Source organism: Pan paniscus, chromosome 6, assembly GCF_029289425.2.
Source record: "Pan paniscus chromosome 6, NHGRI_mPanPan1-v2.0_pri, whole genome shotgun sequence".
In the NCBI taxonomy this organism is placed as follows: Eukaryota; Metazoa; Chordata; class Mammalia; order Primates; family Hominidae; genus Pan; species Pan paniscus.
Genome location: NC_073255.2, coordinates 79,859,793 through 79,880,754, shown reverse-complemented (window position 1 = coordinate 79,880,754; position 20,962 = coordinate 79,859,793). Strand labels below are relative to the sequence as shown.

Below are 20,962 nucleotides of genomic sequence, written 5' to 3'. Positions count from 1 at the left end.
GGCTGAGGCAGGAGAATGCTTGAACCTGGGAGGCAGAGGTTGGAGTGAGCTGAGATCACACCACTGCACTCTAGCCTGGGCAACAAGAGCAAGACAGTCTCAAAGAAAAAAAAAAAAAAAAACAGAAAAATTCAACTATACTATATTTAAAATTAATGCACATCACAGACAACATTCAATAGAGTGACAACACCTCTTAGGAAATGAGTGAAAATATTTGCAAATCACATGTGATAGAAGTTAATATTACGAATACACAAACAACTCTTAAAACTGAACAATAAAGTTGAATTACTTCATTTAGAAATGGACAAATAATTGAATTAAATTTTCATCAAAAAAGATACACAAATTAGAAAACGCAACTGAAAGAACACAGTAAATTATCATTTGTAGAGAAATGCATAAAAATCACAATGAAAAACAAAATCACCTCACACCAATTAGAATGGCCATTATCAATTTTTTAAAGACACCAAATCTGTTGATGATGCAATAAAAATGAAACCCATATTAACTTCTGGTGAAAAACAAGAATGCAGCCATTGTTTTAAAATGTTATGTTTTACCGGCCAGGCGCGGTGGCTCACGCTTGTAATCCCAGCACTTTGGGAGGCCGAGGCAGGCGGATCACGAGGTCAGGAGTTCGAGACCACGGTGAAACCCTGTCTCTAATAAAAAATACAAAAAATTAGCCGGGCGTGGTGGCGGGCGCCTGTAGTCCCAGCTACTCGGAGAGGCTGAGGCAGGAGAATGGCGTGAACCCGGGAGGCGGAGCTTGCAGTGAGCCGAGGTCGAGCCACTGCACTCCAGCCTGGGTGACAAAGCGAGACTCCGTCTCAAAAAAAAAAAAAAATGTTATGTTTCTAAAATAATTAAAAATAAAATACTGTATCAAATAATAAATCCTATTTCTTAATCTGTATCCAAAATATGCAAAACAGGACCTGAAAGCCATATTTGAACATCTATGTTTATTGTACCAGTATTCACAAAAGCCAAAAGGCTGAAGGAACCCAGGTGTTCCTTTACTTATAAACACATCAAAAAATTTAACATATACATACAACAGGTGCTGGAGAGGATGTGGAGAAATAAGAACGCTTTTACACTGTTGGTGGGACTGTGAACTAGTTCAACCACTGTGGAAGTCGGTGTGGCGATTCCTCAGGGATCTAGAACTAGAAATACCATTTGACCCAGCCATCCCATTACTGGGTATATACCCAAAGGATTATAAATCATGCTGCTATAAAGACACATGCACATGTATGTTTATTGTGGCACTATTCACAATAGCAAAGACTTGGAACCAACCCAAATGTCCAACAATGATAGACTGGACTAAGAAAATGTGGCACATATACACCATGGAATACTATGCAGCCATAAAAAAGGATGAGTTCATGTCCTTTGTAGGGACATGGATGAAGCTGGAAACCATCATTCTCAGCAAACTATCGCAAGGACAAAAAACCAAACACTGCATGTTCTCACTCATAGGTGGGAACTGAACAATGAGAACACATGGACACAGGAAGGGGAACATCACACACCAGGGACTGTTGTGGGGTGGGGGCAGTGGGGAGGGATAGCATTAGGAGATATACCTAATGTAAATGACGAGTTACTGGGTGCAGCACACCAACATGGCACATGTACACATATGTAACAAACCTGCATGTTGTGCACATGTACCCTAAAACAAAGTATAATAAAAAATAAAAAATAAATAAATAAAAAAATCTTGTCACATTTTAAGATAAACTTTGAGAATATTATGTCACTAAAATAAGCTAGTAAAAAACTGATGGATACTACATGATTCCACTTACATGAGATAACTTAAGTAGTCACACTCACAAAAACCAAAAGTGGAAGGGTGTTTGTCAAGAGCTGGAAAAGGGGTAAAATGGGCAGTTGTTACTTAACGGGTATTGAATTTTAGTTTCACAAGATGTAAAATTTCTAGAAGTCTGTTAAATAACAATGTGAATATACTTAACATGCCTGAAATGAACAGTATATTTTTTTGAGACCAGGTCTCACTCTGTCACCCAAGCTGGAGTGCAGTGGCACAATTATCACTCACTGTAGCCACTAACTCCCAGGCTCAAGTAATCCTCCTCTCTCAATCTCCCAAAGAGCTGGGAAAACAGGTGCACACTACCATGCCTGGCTATTTTTTTAAAAAAAACTGTAGGCTGGATGCGGTGGCTCATGCCTGTAATCCCAGCACTTTGAAAGGCCGAGGCGGGTGGATCAGGTCAGGAGTTCGAGACCAGCCTGGCCAGCATGGTGAAACCCCGTCTCTACTAAAAACACAAAAATTAGCCAGCCATGGTGGTGCACACCTGTAATCCCAGCTACTTGGGAGGCTGAGGCAGGAGAATCACTTGAACCTGGGAGGCGGAGGTTGCAGTGAGCCAAGATCATGTTTAGCTGGGCAACAGAGCGAGACTCCATCTAAAAAAAAAAAAAAATTGTAGAGAGGGAATCTCCATATGTTTTCCAAGCTGGTCTCAAACTTTTGGGCTCAAGCGATCCTTTTGTCTTGGCTTTCCAAAATCCTGGGATTATAGATGTGAGCCACCACCATGCCTGGCCTTGAAATGTACACTTCAATAGATTTAAAACTGTATATTTTATGTAATGAGTTTTTACAACAATATTTTAAAGAAAAACTGAAAAAAAATAGAATTATAAATCTTTTCAAAAATTTCCTCAAATCACAAAACTGTTTCTCTCACACAAAGGAAATATAAATTCATCGTTAAACACACAGTGAAAAGATGATTTCCATGACTACTTAGACAAGCTAAAACCACCATTTAAAATCAGCTAAGAAAGAATATAAACAAGATAAGCCATAACCAAAATTTGGGTCATATTTATATATAAAACACGCACATATATAATCTGATTGTAATAGACATATGGCTAATTTATTTTTTAAACCCCACATTGACTTAAAAGTGTACAAACAGAATTGCAAATTATCTAAAATTACATAAATAAAACAAAACACAATAATCTGATGTTAAGAAACCTACACTGAAAAACCACACTAATATGGAACTACAAAACAATAAGAAAAATGTTTATTCATGAAATCTTTTTTGCAATATTGATGTACCATTAAGAAAGAATTTGTCTAGATAACTGCAATATTTAAGTGTGTACTCATGGAAGACAGGTATTTTGAATCACTGGCATGTGTTGTGTGGCAGTAAAAGTTCAGAGAAAATGCAGTATAATCATAAATAGAAGATGCTAATGAGAAAATTTTAATAAATGAGTATTTAAAAGGAAGTGGAGATAATTCTGATATTTAAAATATATGCTATTCTTACACAAAATAAAACTTCTGTAACCTTACTTTAGAAGCAAAGAATACCCTTACATTGCTAAAGAGAAAATATATGTGTATGTATATATATATTTATTTGTGTATGTAATATATATTTATATGTGTAAGTATGTGTGTGTGTGTGCGCACAGAATATGGTTAGAGTCTCTAATATATAAAAGTATTTGAGAATAAGTTATATTATTATTTAGATATAGGCTGAAAAAGTGGGTGAAAATCCTATAATTTGTTTATAACGACAGCTAGCTCAAATTTGTAAGTAACTATTTTAGTAAATATAGAATGCCTACTAATTATCTAATTTATTTTAGGTATAACTTGTAAATTCTAGTACATTGCCCTAAATGTCTGAATCTGAAGTTATAGACAAATTTGAAGTAGAAAATAAAAAACAAAAATGTATACAGAGTGACATCAGTAAGATGGAAAAATAAAAGGTGCCCTATTTTCTTATATTCCAACAGCAAAAACATTTATCAGCCATCCCTGACCAAAAAAAATGTGTTTATGAGAGAGCCAGGCATCATGTATCACACCTGCGATGACAGCTAAATGGTATATTCAGGTTGAAGAATTGCTTCAGACCAAGATTTAAAGACCAGCCTCAGTTATAAAGCAAGAACCCATCTAAAAAATAAGTGCCTTTAAAAACAAAAAACAAAAAAAAACAAAAAAAAAGAAAAAAAATAAATAAATAAAAAATAAGTGCCTTTAAGAGAGCTCCGAGATCCAGGAAGGGAGTTGTGAAACTCTGCTAGAGCCAAAGATTGAGAAGTGTTCCTTTTCAGAAGGCGGGTCCTTATTCAGGAGGCAAACTACAAGACCCCTGTACTTGGCTACAGACCAGGAAATGGCCCTCCCAACTTGGTCCCACTAAATCTGAACTCTGTCATCACCTCAAACTTCTCCCAGCCACAGTCTGCGAGAGGTCCTGTCTTTCCAGAGGCCTGGAGGAGAACACCCATTTGTAGCCATGCAGGCAGGCCTGCAGACCTTGGCCTCTACTGTGGTCCCTGAAACAGTTCAATGACTCAGTTCCAGCTCCCTGATCCACAGTTCGTGGTCAGTTCTGCCTACATAGAAACCCACACAGTGGCTGGGTGTGGTGGCTCACGCCTGTAATCCCAGCACTTTGGGAGGCAGAGATGGGTGGATCACCTAAGGTCAGGAGTTCGAGACCAGCCAGACCAACATGGTAAAACTCCGTCTCTACTAAAAATACAAAATTAGCCAGGCGTGGTGGCACACATCTGTAATCCCAGCTACTTGGGAGACTGAAGCACGAGAATCGCTTGAACCCGGGAGGCAAAGGTTGCAGTGAGCCAACATCACGCCACTGCACTCCAGCCTGGGCAAGAAAAGCGAAACTCCATCTCAAAAAAAAACAAACAAAAAACCCACACAGTGACCTGGAAAAATTCTCTCTGGTATTCAGTGAAAACCATACTCATCCACATCCTGATATAAGGCCTACCATATGCAGACCCGACTGCAAAAACATGCCCTAATATCTGCCCTGCAGAGCAACATCCTGAAGGACATTCAGTCTATCCAAAACTAAAATGGGAATTAAAACTACCCAAGCTTCTAGTAACAAGCCAATAAAGGTGGACCCTAGTGCAGACCTAGCATCCTTGTGACTAAGCTACAACCCCTCTCCACTACAAACCCAGAGGGCATCCCATCACCTGGGGGCTCAACAAAAGATCTTTACCTCCTAAAATTAGTTTATAAAAACTTAAAGAGGTTTTTGCTCTTTCAAATTCACAGACACCAGTGCAAAACTATATTGTGCCCATTGTCAATGCTTTTATCATAGCACTGAAAGTATGTGGCAAAAGAATTAGTTAAGAAAAAAAAAAAAAAACTGGCCAGGCGCGGTGGCTCACGCCTGTAATCCCAGCACTTTGGGAGGCCGAGACGGGCAGATCATGAGGTCAGGAGATCGAGACCATCCTGGCTAACATGGTGAAACCCCATCTCTACTAAAAATACAAAAAAAAAAAAAAAAAAAAAAAATTAGCTGAGTGTGGTAGAGGGCACCTGTAGTCCCAGCTACTCAGGAGGCTGAGGCAGGAGAATGGTGTGAACCCGGGAGGCGGAGTTTGCAGTGAGCCGAGATCACGCCACTGCACTCCAGCCTGGGCGACAGAGCAAGACTCTGTCTCACAAATAAATAAATAAAGAAAAATAAAATAAAATAAAACAACACTGAAATTGAAGACAAGTAAAAAGTTGCTGGTTGCAGATCATATACTCTTACATATACAAAACCATAAACAGTACATTAAAACCCATCAAAACTGATAAATATACTTAGCAAATTACCAAAATATAAAATTAACATACAAGTATAAATTATGGTTCCATCCACTCAAAACAAACTATCTGATAAAACAGAGGAAGAACACAATCCTATTTATAATACCATTAAGATAATATATTCTTGAGAACAAATTAAACCAAGGAGGTAAAAAAAATTTACAATGAAAGAAATTAGAGAAGACACAAATAAATTTTAAAATATTTTATGAATATGGATTGAAATAATAAATATTGATAAAGTGCCATGTTTTCCAAAGTGATCTATAGATTCAATAAACTCCCTATTGAAATTCCAGTGGCATTATTTTCACAGTAATGAAAAATACAATTCTAAAATCTACATGAAACTACAATAAACTTTGAAGAGCCAAAGCAATTTTGTGAAAAAAGAACAAAGCAGAAGAACATCATAGTTTATAATTTCAAACTATATTTCAAGACTATAGTAATAACAACAGAATGGAATGTGCAGAAAAATGAACAAACAAATAAAAGAAAACCCAATGGAACAGAAACCACTACTCACACATTTCAGATATGATGCAAAAAATAACTTTAAAAAGTTTAACATAGAGGTTTTCAAAATTATGCAGATGTATGTGTGTCCCCCAAAACAATAAAAAAGAGTCAGATTGTGCAGTCTCTTATATGCCATGAAAAGAACTTTGGCTGTCCCTGTGAACTTGAAGGAAGATCACTGAAGGGAAAGTAGAATCCTTAGAGAATTTAAAAGCATAAGACAGAAGATGCCCTATGTGACAGCAAAAGAAAAAAAAACTCAGGCTTTCCAGAAACTATTTCCTTTGGAACACAGCTTCCCAAATCATATTTTAAGGACTGGCTTTTTCTTTGACCTTTGACCTTTCATCTTTGTCATCTGTTGTATTCACTTTCACTCTCACCTACCTGGGGGTTTGGCTACCATCTCATGTCTTTTTATATTCCAGGGCTCTTTTTTTTGCTCCAGACAGGTGATCAGATATGGCTTAGAGACAGCAATACCTGTTTTATTGAAAATAAATATATAACATGAATCTTAATCATATTCTCCAATTACTAATCCAGTAAGGTGCTCAGTAAAGAGGATGTAATAGAATAAATACTAATTTATAACATATATTTCTAAATATTTAGAAAAATTTTAAATGTGTAGGTTTTAAATTTTACTATCTGGTACTATTGAATCAAAAATTGGTGTTGGAAATTAGATTTTAAGGCGTGGGCAACAATATTTCATGCCACTAAATTTCTGGAATTATCACTAATCTAGAGTGAAAAATACAGATTAGCTCACTAATGTGAAAAGTTCAGGTCAAGATGAAATATCTTGAAGGAATTATTTTCTACACAAAGAAATCTCAAGGATTTTCTTGAAAACAGAGATCTGAAACTCATTTATGCAAAGCATAAATTACCAGAAAACAGTCTACAGAAATAGAGAAATAAAACTTTAAGGGTATTTTAGGAATTGTGTATTGAAGTTATCCTCACCCAAAAAGACCAGGTTTCTGTAGTTCTCTAACAACACATTCCTATATAAATCCCGCTGTGCAGTATCCAGGCATTGCCACTCCTCCAGAGAGAATTCTATGGCGACATCTTTAAATGTCAGTGGTTCCTGAAAAACACAAACACACACACATTTACCAAGCAGCCATAAGCTGTCATTGAATTTTTAAAAAAATGTATAGGATAGTCGGGTACTATGGTTCATGCCTGTAATCCCAGCACTTTGGGAGGCCAAGGCAGGCAAATCACGAGGTCAAGAGATTGAGACCATCCTGGCCAACATGGTGAAACCCCGTCTCTACTAAAAATACAAAAATTAGGCCGAGCGCGGTGGCTCACGCCTGTAATCCCAGCACTTTAGGAGGCAGAGGCGGATCACCTGAGGTTGAAGAGTTCGAGACCAGCCTGACCAACATGGTGAAACCCCGTCTCTACTAAAAATACAAAATTAGCAGGGTGCAGTGGCACATGTCTGTAATCCCAGCTACTAGGGAGGCTAAGGCAGGAGAATTGCTGGAACCCGGGAGGCAAAAGTTGCAGTGAGCTGAGATTGCTCCACTGCACGCCAGCCTGACAACAGAGTGAGACTCCGTCTCAAAAAGAAAAGAATAAAAAAATGTATAGGATAAAAGCTAAATATAGACAGATGAGAGGGATACAGAAAAGAACAGTTTAATGTGGTTTAGAGAAATTTTCACTGTGTTTTTTTGTGACTTGTGGGAAACTACTGGATCTGCAGGAATAGAAAACACATTGCTAAATGGAATGTCTCTGCAAATACTGGTTTTAATAAAAAATTTTAAAAATTAGGACCCTAAAATGCATACTTTTCCCATTTATCTCCTTGTGGAATTCGGGAATTGTTAGCAACCACTCCAGAAAGGCACCAGCCAAAACTCTGATCTCTTCTAATCAGTTCTGTGAGGCAAGACTCCAGGGTGGGGCCAGACCTAAATAAAGCCTCCAAAAAGGGTGAATCTGAACAGAACTGCAGCTGGGAGTAAACCCTATATATTACTCTGCTCAACCCATTAACTGTGTAAATATACTAATTAGCCATTTAAACAAATCTCCTGGGATTTTCTAGGGTAATTTTATTATAAGATAAATATGTATTCTTAGCAAAGTAAAAGAAATAAAAATATTTAAAACTCTTGTGGTCATAAACATTCATTCAAATGATGACCTCAGAAGTCACAACGATATAAAGAAAGTGGCCCAAATAAAGCCCACACGTTTTCCCACACATCTATTCACTTTGCCAACCATATGATGCTTAATTCAACCACGTATTCAGTTGCTAGTCTAGACTAACAGTTCCTAGATGGTAGGGACCATGACTGCTTTATCTATTTTTCTAAGGGCCATATGAAATGGTAGCAATTAGTTTATCTGCTTGAGTCTCCAGACCTCCTCCTTGTTTTTCACCCAACTACTAGGAAACTGGGAAACTCTCAACTGGATACCAACCAAAGACATCTCTTGTATGAGGGGAGGAGCAAACACAGGATGTCTCATTTCTCTTACACTGAGACAGAGGCAGAATTAACCACTCTTGTCAACCTGACACAATTCTGCTCTGGACATCCTCAAATATCTCAAAGATGCCTAGGTGATTGTGAGAGAGTTCCCAGTGACCCTGGGCTGATGGCCCAAGGATAAGGCAGGCAGGAGAGACTCAGGCTGATTCTAAATAGAAAGTGGAACTGCCACAGTGGAGCTCCAGATTACGGGTCCTGATTAGCTAGCTCTTGGGCAAAAGGAAAGACAAAAATACTCTAGTCCAGTATTACATTTTACGGGTAGGTATAATTGTGGTCATGACTCTCGATACTTTGTGGCCTTCATCTCTCACCCCTAAGATGCTTGTTTACGCTTACAGAATCTGTCATCAGATTCTATTTACACCTGGATCCTCTCACATAACTGTAGCAGGTCACTGAACAAGATCTGAAAAGTTCTAAGAGCAACACTCTCAAAGGGAAGCTTTAAGATGTCTATGTTGACATCTCACAATGCAGAAAATGTCTCCTGTTGGTTTTCTGTACATTCTCAAACCAGAGTCTGGCCCTGTCTTGTAAATTCCGGGAGAGGCCAGACCTTATGTACAGATTCTAGGTGGGAGCAGCCTGCCTCTGCATTTTTGGGTGTTACAGCAAGTGGAGCACAACCAAAGGAGAGATCGCCTCATAGAGGCTGCTCTAGCACATTCTAAATAATATGTCTACTTGAAAGGAAAAAGCTGAAGCTACATGAATATAAGTAGAGAGTTTATTTGAGCCAAGATTGGGAATTGTAACCTGGGATCAAAGATTCATGTTGCCAGGAATCTACACTTTGATTAGCGCAGCTGCAAGTGGATTTGTAAAGGCAAAAAGAGAGGGAAAGAGGGTGGGCTGATACAAAGTTGTTTGTCAGAAACTCTCATTTGTTTACAAAAAAATAACATTGATTATTGATTGGATAAACATTGTTAAGCTATAGGGTGTGGGTTACAGGATCCAGTGTGTCATTATTAGTTTAATTTATACCTACTTGTGGCAATAGCAAGCAGTTTCAAGAGATAAATTCTTAGCTCAAAGAACAGAGAAATACATAACTGTGGTATTATTTTAATGTCTCTGAACCTTATAACTAAAAGAATTTGCATTTCTCAGATAAAAGGTTTTATTTTTTCCCAAATCTTAAGACCCTGATTCAGAATTTGGAGCTGCAAATTTAGTTCCTGGATGGGTGCAGTAGCAGTAGGTGTCATCCACACATTTGTGGGTATTTTAAGAAGAGGAAGGGGTTGGGTGTGGTGGCTCATACCTGTAACACCAGCACTTTGGGAGGCCGAGGCAGGCAGATCACCTGAGGTCATGAGTTTGAGACCAGCCTGGCCAACATGGTGAAACCCCCCCTTCCACTAAACATACAAAAATTAGCTGTACGTCTTGGTGCGCGCTTGTTAATCCCAGCTACTCAGGAGGCTGAGGCAGAAGAATCATTTGAACCCAGAAGGTGGAGGTTGCAGTGAGCCAACATCATGCCACTGCACTCCAGCCTGGGCAACAGAGTGAGAACCCATGTCAAAAAAAAAAAAAAAGAGGAGGAAGGGAAAAAATATGGAGATTCTCATGTCTACTTAATGCACACGTTACTCTGGGTTTCTGGGTCCCATGATCTCTGAAGCAGTTTCTGGTCTAAAGATACAAGAGTCATTGAAAGAGGTAAAACGGTTAACTGCTGCCCTGTGAAGTATGGAGAAATCTGGCCTAGCTCTCTAGAGGTGACTGTAGAGGACTATAACACCAAATAGACAGAGACACAATTCTGCCTGCATATTTAGGGGACAGCATGCATTTTGCAGCACAATTGTGAGTTGACTGGAAGCCTGAAAGGAAAAGCCTCCTCTGGATTAAAGCTTGGTTGGCACCTTATATGTTTATATCATGTGTGGTAATTCTAGACAGTGTTTGGAAAATATAAATAAAAGAAAAATTTTCTCCAGCTCCAGAGTAACTCCACAATGATAGAACAGAAAGAAAACCGTTTTATTACACAATTCAACCAGAATGTGACATGCATCACAGTCAATCTGCTTAAGAGACTGCAAAGACAGAAAGACGGTCACAATAATTAGTCCACAAGTAGAAAAATTTACAGCACATGTCATACATAGTTCATCATAAATTCACCTGGTAATTTGGGAGGTCATCCATATATGCTAATTGGTTATAATCAATGACAAAATACACTTTTCACATCTTCATGACAAAAGGTAATTTTGCAACTTAAAGCCAGGTGCCTCCTGCTTGCCGTCTCCTGGTAGCTTGTGTCCTCTCTTGACTCCTACCATCTGCCACTGAGGCAGAGCCCCCAGCACACAGCTCACACCTGGCACCCTATATATAACCCCAACTGCCACAGCAGCATTTCAATGCCACATCAGAGAATGAAGCCTGAGTTGCAGGAGGAGAGCCTGCAGGCCTCCTGGGTAGAATTGCACCTTCACAATAATGGGAATGGGTGCAGTGTTTAAGCCTCAGTTTTTTATTTATAATGGTGACATGGAAATCACTCTGCTGGATTTCCAGCATGAGTCCATATAGAGATAGCTCCAAGAGTTCTCACTATGACAGCCCACCTCATTAACAGACACCATGGGATAGTAATAGGACTTCCAAAACAGACACCCAATGCATTCAAGAGAAAAACAGCTCACTCTGAAAATGATTATATTGAGAGGGAAAAAAAAAGCAAATAAAAGCATCTTAAGAAAAAAACTCAGATTAGATATGATTGAACAAGTCAGCCAGAAAAACTTCCCCTAAAACACATTTCTCTGTAAAAACCCAAAGTGCACAGCTACCCTCAGTATGAAAAACATGAGCATTATGAATAACGGGGGGCATATTCTCAGCAGAATTTTGTAAGTGTGTGTTACAGCGTGGTCTGGATTGAAGACCCAAGCAGACTTTGTGTGAGCAACAAGGCCGTTTATTCACTTGGGTGTTAGTGGGCTGAATCGGAAAAGGGAGTCAGCCCGGAGGTGTGAGGGAGAGCAGTCTTTACAGGGCAAAGTGGCGGGTGGAAAATTACAACATGGTTTTGGGACTTGTTGACTCAAGAAGTTGATCAACCAGTTGGAACAGAAACCCATTGTTCTTCTTTTGTGGTTTTTGGTTGTTGCAGGTTTTCTGGTTCCAGGAAGTCTGGAGGCATATGTGCCGGTCACAGAGTTCTTAATGGCCCACCGTCAATAATGGCCTGCTGGCAATAATGCAGCCATATTTGTGGGATATGACATTCCTGTCTTTTTGTTTTAATAAGAAAAGAAGTGGACGGGGTGATGTTTCTCAGGGATTCTTCGAGCGGGACTTGGGGCGGCATGGACTCCTAATTGGGAGAGAGATCTTGGGGTGGGGGTGACATTGAGGGGCAGTTAGGAGTAGCATTTGTCGCATAGATTGATTGGTAATAGCTTGAATGAGATTTTGTAGGAACTGAGAGGCTAGATGGAAGAGGCAGGGTCCAAACAGGAGAAGGAGAATGATGGAAATGAGGGGCCCAGCTATAGGGAGAAGCCACAACGCCCAGCTCCAAAGATTGGTGTTAAGAGTCTGAAAGACGTTGTCTGATTTTAGAAGCCTTTTCATTTAACTGCGAGGCAGCATCTCGTACTAGTCCAGACTGGTTGGTGGAAAAACAATCTTCCCCTAAAAAGGTGCATAGCCCACCTTTTTCGGCGGTTAGGAGGTCTAAGCCACGGTGGTTCTGGAGAGTTACTGCTGCTAAGGAGTTGATTTGGGATTGGAGAGTAAGGGTGGATTTTGCTATGTCTTGTAGGCTGTCTGAGAGATCCTTTGAGAGTGTATGATAGTAGGACAGGGAAGGGGACAAACCTGCTATTCCGGTTCCTGTGGCATTGGTAATTCCTAGTCCTATAAGCAAGGGTATTATCTGCACAGCCCTATGCTGATGGACTTGGGCTCTGACAGGGACTGGTAAGGTTTGGTTTCCAGGGGCAATGTCAATTTTGGGGCTTAGGAAGATTAGGGTACAGGTGCTTGTCCAGTTAGTGGGGAGGCAGACATAGGTTGAAGTTCCACACAAGAAGAATATGCCTTGGCTGGGTAGGCAGAACTGGCTGTGTATGTTAAAAAGGTGTGTGAATTTGTTTTCATTTTCCCACACCCCTAGGGTACTTGCCAAGGCGGCCCCGGTGAGCGGCTGAAAAGGGATGTTTGGGATAAGCTGAGTGGCTCCCTGTGTTTTATTTTCCCATTGGAGGAAAAATCATTTTGTATCTACTAGGAGCCACTCAGAAGGGTAATCGAAAGAGGGGATAAGGAGGCATTCGTCAGTGGTGGGAGTGCTGCTGCAGGAGGTCCAGGGGTGAATGGTCATGCAGTGCGTATGCCTGCCATTACAAAACCCGGATTGTTTGTTAAGCAGAGAGGTGCTGATGACTTCTGGGAGCTTTGAGAAGCGGACAGGCTGTTTGAATGTAGCTGTTTGGGAGACCTGGAAGTTAATATAGTCAGTTGGGGCTTGAAGCTGCAAGGCGTAGTTGCACTGATGGAACAGTAGGTGACCTAGAGGTAGGCCTGATGACAGGTTGTGTTGGATGTATAAAGGGGCTTGGAAAGTTAAGACAGCGTTTGTAGTCACAGGGCCGTGTATGGGCTTTTCATTACTTGTGTAATGGGTGAGGCTGGACATGTAGGAGCGTAAAAGTTGAACTGCACGTCCTGTCAGGGTATTTTCGGTCATTTCATTGATGGAGAAGTTGGCCAATGACTGCATATGTAGGAGTTAGAAGGGGCTTTTTCCTTCATTACGAGGGTGGTAGGTTAAGCTAGTAACTACCCAGTTTTTTGTGGGAATGAGAGTGGCAACGTAAGTGGTAGCTGATAGAGAAATGCAAAGCCAGCGTCCTTTGCCAAAGAAGGGTTGGACTGGTTTAACAGAGAGTGGGTTAAGTTGAGAGTTTTGTAGAGGTAATTAGGCATTACTGGAAGTGGGAGTGCGGCCATGTCAGGTAGCCAAAGGAGCAGAAGGGATAGATAAAGAGTGAGTAGGAAGGTAAACAGAGGCGTCTCATCTGGGAAGAAGTTATACAGAGTGCCCTAAAAGATAAGATCATCTAACCAGTTTAAGAGAGAATCTAAGGTGGGAGTTTGGGGATGAAACCAGGAGATGTCTTGGCAAATAGAGTGGAGGAAGAGGGTGAAGAAGCAGGGCGGACAGGAGCAGGACATTTAAGTTTCTTCAGAGATTTGGGTGAGTTTTAACGAGGTCAGGGAGAGTACTTGCGACTTCCAAGAGGAGGAAGAAGGGTCAGGCTGAGTGTCAGATGGACCCAGCTTTACTCTGGAAGGGTGAATCCACTGAGGAGGATCTTGTAAGCGGACAGCTGTTGGGGTACCATAAACGACCAGGAAGGGTCCTGTCCACTGAGGTTGTAGAGATCAGGGGGTTAAGCTCTTTATCAGGATGGGCTGTCTGGCCAGAGTGTCCTCATATGGCTGGGTATCTGAGGTGGGTAAAAGAAGGTTAGCAGCCTGACAGATTTCATTCCTAGCCTGTTGGAGGACTGGTGTCTGGGATGAGGTTGGGCCCCAGTAGAAAAGTACTACCATGTAAGAGTTCGAATGGGCTATACCTGGTAGGTTCATGGGCGGTGGCTCAGATCCTGAGAAGCACAAGTGGTAGGAGAACAGTCCAGTCCTTTCGGAGTTGGAGGGCGAGTTTTTAAGAGGCCGTTGGCTCTTTCAACCTTTCCTGAGGAATGAGGATGGTATGGGGTGTGGAGATTCCACTGGATGCCAAGGGCCTGGGAAACTGCCTGGGTGATTTGGCTAATGAAGGCTGGACCACTGTCAGATTGGATGGAAGTAGGGAGGCCGAAACAGGTAATAATATCTGTTAGAAGAGAGGTAAAAACTGCTGCGGCCTTTTCAGATCCAGTAGGGAAGGCCTCGACCCATCTGGTGAAGGTATCAACCCAAACTAGGAGGTACTTATATTTTTTGACACGAGGCATATGAGTGAAGTCAATTTGCCAATCTTGTGTAGTAGTAAACCCTCAGGCCTGATGTGCTGGGGAAGGAGGGGGCCTAAGAAAACCTTGGAGTGGCAGACAGAACATTGAGAAGTGATTGCTTTAAGGACGGACTTCCACGATGAGAAAGAAATAAGGGGCTCTAGGAGGCGAGCCAAAGGCTTGTATCCTACATGGAAGCGGTCATGGAGGGATGAGAGAATAGATTGCGCTTGTGAGGCAGGAAGAAGGAACTTTCTATGATCTAAGAACCACTTGCCTTGTGAGTTGGAAAGGACTAGCAGAGCAGGTTTTCAGAAGAAGAGTAGTAGGTAGGGATAATAGATGAGAAAGAAACATACCGGTCTTTTGGAGCAGAGACTGGAACGTCTGCAGACACTGAGGTGTTTGCCACCTCTTTTGCTGTTTTGCTGGCATGGGCATTTCCTTTAGTGATAGGGTCTGTTGGTTTTTGGCATCCTCTGCAGTGGACAACTCCAGCCTTGGCTGGCAGAAGAGCAGCCTTAAGGAGGGCCTTTATGAGAAAGGCATTGATAATGGAAGACCCTTGTGTGGTTAGAAAACCTCTTTCCACCCAGATGGCAGCACTGTGATGAAGGATGTGGAAAGCATACTTGGAATCAGTATAAATATTGACGTGCATTCCCTTAGAGAGAGACAGCGTGAGTTAAAGCAATTAGTTCAGCTTACTGAGAGGTGGTGGAGGGTGGAAGTGCAGCAGCCTCGATAACAGATGTGTGGGACACAACAAACAGCATAACCTGCCTTGGCTGGTGAAAATTGGTTGGGCCTTGAAGAACTACCATCGATAAACCAAGTGTGGTCTGGGTTTGGGACTGGAAAAACAGAAATGTGAGGAGAGGGGGAGGATGCCATGTGTATTAAGGAGATGCAGTCATGTGGCTTAGGACATGTGTTGGGTGCTAAGTGAGAGGCTGGGTTGAAACTGGGTCCAAGAGCAATGGTTAGCATGGGGTTTAAAATAAAGAGCGAATAAAGCTGGAGGAGATGGGAGGAGAGTAGGTGTGTGAGGTGAGAGGAAGAAATGAGACTCTGGAGGTTGTGAGTGTTATAGAGGGTAACTGGGGTGTAACCAGTGATTTTGAGGGATTCTAGGAGTATTAGGGCAGTGGCCGCTGCAGCATGTAAACAGGGCAGCCAGCCTAGGACTGTGAGGTCAAGTTTAGATAAGTAGGCCACTGGTCGTGGGCCTGGCCCTTGTGTTAGGACCCCAACTGCACATCCCTTTACCTCTGCCATGTAGAGAGAGAAGGGCTGGGTGGAGTTGAGGAACGCCAGTGAGGAGGCTGTCTCAAGGGCTTTTTTCAGGGAGTGAAAGGATGAATGAGGGAAGGTTTGGGGTCTATGGGGTCAGCTAGGTTGCCTTTTGTAAGCTTATAAAGGGGTTTTGTTAAGAGGGCAAAACCAGGTACCTAGAGGTGGAAGTACCCAATGATGCCTAGGAAGGAGAGAAGCTGCTGTTTTTGAAGGGACTGGGGTCTAGGAGATTAGGTGAATACGGTCAGCGGGGGGAGTGCGGGTGTGCTGATGGAGAATTATGCTGAGATAAATAACAGAAGGGGAAGAAATTTGAGCTTTAGAAGGGGACATTCGGTACCCTTTAGAGTCTAAATGCTGAAGGAGTAGGAGGATATTCTGTTGGGAGGATTCCTAGGAGGGACTGCAGAGAAGATCATCGACATACTGGATGAGGTAGGAAAAGGAAGGCTGAAAAGAGAGTAGGTCGCAGGCAAGGGCTTGGCTAAAATAATGAGGGCTATTCCGGAAGCCCTGGGAAGAATGGTCCAGGTTAGTTGTTGGGACTGATGGGTGTCAGCGTCAGTCCAGGTGAAGGCAAAAAGAGGTTGAGAGGAGGGATGTAGGGGAATGGTGTAGAAGGCATCTTTTAGGCTGAGAACGGAATAATAGGTAGTGGTGGGAGGTATTCTGGACAAGAGAGTATATGGGTTTGGCACTATAGAATGGATGAAAAGTACAATCTGATTGATGAGACGAAGGTCTTGAACTAATCTGTAGGACTTGTCTGGTTTTTGAAAGGGAAGGATGGGAGAGTTAATGGGTACTAAGAGGCCATGTTGTAAAAAGTGGGTAAAAAGGCTTTAGGCCTTTTAGGGGTGGCATAGGGATAGGATACTGGCATTGGGCAGGGTAAGGATGGTTTGGCCTTAAAGGGATGATGAGGGGGGAGTGATCTGTAGCAAGGGAGGGAGAGATGATATCCCATACCCTGGGGTTGAGGAACGGAGACGTTAGAGGAGCTTGTGGGGATGGCGAAGGGTTGGGGAGAAGGGTGGCAAGGAGGTGTGGCTGTAGCCTAGGAATAGTGAGGGAGGCAGACAGTTTTGTTAGGATGCCTCGGCCGAGGAGAGGGACTGGACAAGCGGGGATGACTAAAAGGAGTGCAAAAAGGAGTGCTGATCTAGTTGACACACGAGTGGAGTCTGGAGAGGTCTGGAGGCTTTGCCGTCAATTCCCACAACAGTCATGGAGGCTAGGGAGACAGGTCCCTGAAAGGAGGGCAGGGTGGAGTGGGTGGCCCCCATATCGATCAAAAAGGGGATGGACTTACCCTCCACCTTAAGAGTTACCCGAGGTCCATGATGGTCCATGGGGCCTCCGAGGTGTTCGGGCAGTGTCATTCCTCAGCCGCCAAGCCGAGGAGATCAGAGAAGGAGTCAGCCAGGGGGCTGTGAGGTTAAGCTCCAGGAGCTCTAGGGATGGCAGCTTGAGTTGGACAGTCTGACTTCCAGTGAGGGCCTGCACAAACAGGGCATGGCTTAGGAGGAACCCCAGGCTGCAGGCATTCCTTGGCCCAGTGACTATTTTTATGGCACTTGAAGCATGGCCCTGGAGGGGCTGCTGGGCGCTGCGGTCTGGACGCCTTGAAATCCCTACAGGCCATTGGTGTGGCTGGGGTTCGTCTTATGGCGGAGGCAAGCATCTGTAATTCAGAAACACGCTGCCACCAGGTAGCCTCTTCCCTGTTACTGAACACCTTAAAGGCAAGGTTAATTAAATCCTGTTGTGGGGTTTGAGGGCCAGACTCTAATTTTTGAAGTTTTTTTCTAATGTCGGGAGCTGACTGGGTAATAAAATGCATGAGTCGGCCTTCTGGCCCTTGGCCCTTCAGGGTCTAAAGCTGGATTTATGGCCAGACGGGCCACAAACTGGGCTGGATTTTCGTCCTTGCCCTGAGTGATTTCTTTTAACTTATCATAATTGACAGCCTTATACGCAGCTTTTTGGAGTCCCTCTACTAAGCAAGTGATCATATAATCTCGCCCGGCCATACCAGGAGATCCTGTTTGATAGTTCCACTGGGGGTCCTCACGGGGGACCTCCCTGGCACCTTCCTGGAGACCTGGCTCAAGGCGCCAGTGGTCACCTGCATAGGACTGAGCTAGGGCCCAAACACCTTCCCATTCTTCAGGAGTGAGTGTAGAAGTGAGGATGACATTTAAGTCACTCCAGGTGAGGTTATCAGACTGAGTTAAATATTGAAATTCCTGGATATATTTAGTGGAGTCTTATGGAAAAGAACCTAAACACTGGCTGACCTGAGACAGGTCAGACAGGGAGAAAGAAATATGAACTTGGACTATCCCTTCAGCTCCAGCCACCTCTCAAAGGGGAAATAGTGGGGTGGGAGGAGGGGGATTTGAAGTGGGACCAAATTGTCAGCCAGTTCGGGTACGGGGCAGAGTAGGGACAGAAGGGATATAGGGAGGCATGGTATGGGTAGAAGGGGGACTGGGGTCTGGAGAAGGGTTGGGACCGGAGTCGGACGGGCAGGGAGGAGAAATATCGGAAGGGTCTGTGGACAAGAAGGACTCGCTGTCGCCAGAGGGTGGTAGGGGAGCAGATGGGAGGGACAGAAGGAGAATTTGAGACAAATTGCATTGGGAACAAGGGCTGGGGAGGGACCGAAGTGTAAAACATGCCTGGATGTATGGAACCTCAAACCATTTGCCCATTTTGTGACAAAAGTTGTCTAAGTCCCACAAAATAGAGAAATTGAAAGTGCCATTTTCTGGCCACTGAGAGCCACTGTCTAATTTATATTGGGGCCAGGCCATATTACAGAAGAAAATGAGATGTTTAGGTTCCAAATCAGGTGAAAGATGGAGGGGTTTTAGATTCCTAAGGACACAGTCCAAAGGACAAGGAGGAGGAATGGAGGGTGGAAGGGTGCCCATAATGAACAGCGGAGGACTGAAGAAACAGAGAGACAGGGAGAGAGAAACGAGAAGGAGAGCAACCACAAGGACCTTCAGCAGGTGTCCCCATCTGGGTTGTGCAGTGGATGAGTGGCCAAGGCACATGTCCCTGTGGTTGACCAGTCACCTAGGGAAGCCTGTCTTCCCAGAGATAATCCATGACCAATGTTAGATTTAGGAAACACGGACAGTGAGTGTCCTCTCCTCTCTAAGAAAAGGAAAGTTTGAGAAAGGATGGAGGTCTCTTACCTATCCGAAGGCAGAGGTGGGGCTTTTACAGAGCTGGTCCGAGGTACCGAGGTCGCGGGTGGGTCTCTTCAAGAAGTCAGGGAAAGGGGCTAGGGGACACGACTCCCAAAGGAGTTCCCCTATCCCGGATTTCAGCATCAAATGTGTGTTATGGCACAGTCTGGATTGAAGAGAAAACCCAAGCAGGCTTTGTGTGAGCTCGCACCCAAGTGAATAAATAGCCTCACTGCTCACACAAAGCCTGCTTGGGTCGTCTCTTCAATCCAGACTACACCATAACACAAAGTAAGGTTCCTCTTTCATCTCTGCTGCTCTCTTATCTTCTAGCCATTGAATGGGAGATCTATACTGGAATATGCCTGACAATTTCCACCAAAACATTTTGATGAACAATTGGAATATGACTTTGTTAATATAGTGGAATATATTTGAGCTTGCATCATGGGTAAGTGAAGAGCTATTATGGTTTTTGAGTGGCCACATCACCCTTATTTGTCTTGTAATAGCAGCATTCCAATTTAGTGAAATAAAAGACACTAAAATCATGCTTCCCTAATATTATCTCTATTGAATAAACTAGTAAGCATATCATACTAATATCTACTATAATAATTTGGTAGTAAATTTTCTTTCACATTGGATAAAATACCTAAGTATAAATAATTTTAGTGTACTAGTCATAATGTACGTAGGATTTTAAAATATTGTCTGTAACCATAATTCAATTAAAACACTTTATGTTTTGAAAGTATGAATAACAATATTAAAATGACTAAGGGATTCATTCAAAGTAAATATTGTGGCCTTATATTTATACTAGTGTAGAAAATACTGTTCAATTGATATGAATGCAGTTTGTCTACAAATGCTACACCCAACTATGCTAATTGTGCTGAAGTAATAAATAGAAACCAAAGAACAACTACATACTCCACTGTTCAGTTCACACACTGAACCTCGCTTTTGCAATGTAAGTATTTTAGCCTGCAAATAGTAGATAATTATGTTGGATAATCCATTTTCTGTCAAAGGAATTTACTCAGCATTTTTTAGTCCTCATTATTCAGTACTGCTAAATTTAATACTATCTTTGTGCTCAACTTTTGTGTGCTCTTAAAATGAGTTTTGATTTAAACAAATCTGTGTCTACTTTAAAAGATTAAAAAATTTTAAAAAATTTGCCAAAGCAAAAACAAAGCAATAAACCTGAGGTCTCAGATAAAGACAATCCCAAATCAAGAACAATGACCAAAAATTTATTTAGCTATTAATATAATTTATGTATCGTTCAAAACAACAAAGACAAAAATCTACGTATAATTTAAATCCTTTAAGAAAAAAGAGATTAGCAAAATATCCTCCCTTATTTTTCACATAGGAGAATAAAGCCTCTTATTTCTAATTTTTATTTTCTCCTACAACAGACAGGTCTCTGGACATGTTTTTGAACTCCTGGACATCCTTTTTTTTTTTTTTTTTTTTTTTTTTTTTGAGACAGAGTCTCGCTCTGTCGCCCAGGCTGGAGTGCAGTGGCTTGATCTTGGCTCACTGCAAGCCCTGCCTCGCGGGTTCACACCATTCTCCTGCCTCAGCCTCCCAAGTAGCTGGGTCTATAGGCACCCACTACCACGCCCGTCTAATTTTTTGTATTTTTAGTAGAGACAGGGTTTCACCGTGTTAGCCAGGATGGTCTCGATCTCCTGATCTCATGATCTGCCCGCC

General features: G+C 42.2%; 1 protein-coding gene across 3 annotated transcripts in view; it reads right to left on the bottom strand.

Moving 5' to 3' along the window:
* LOC100974636 (zinc finger protein 107) overlaps window positions 1-20,962 on the bottom strand; it is a 43,865-nt gene that overhangs the window by 11,239 nt on the left and 11,664 nt on the right. Inside the window, exons 1-3 of one of the 3 annotated variants that reach the window (XM_055114983.1) lie at window positions 19,241-19,395; window positions 7,187-7,313; window positions 6,602-6,697 (exon numbers count right to left, since the gene is read on the bottom strand). In XM_055114983.1, coding sequence (XP_054970958.1) covers window positions 6,602-6,620 — 19 coding nt within the window. In that variant the 5' untranslated portion in view covers window positions 6,621-6,697; window positions 7,187-7,313; window positions 19,241-19,395. Of the gene's footprint in view, window positions 1-6,601; window positions 6,698-7,186; window positions 7,314-19,240; window positions 19,396-20,962 lie in introns of those variants that run through there. The other 2 variants (XM_008967727.5, XM_063605750.1) reach the window with 2 other exon arrangements.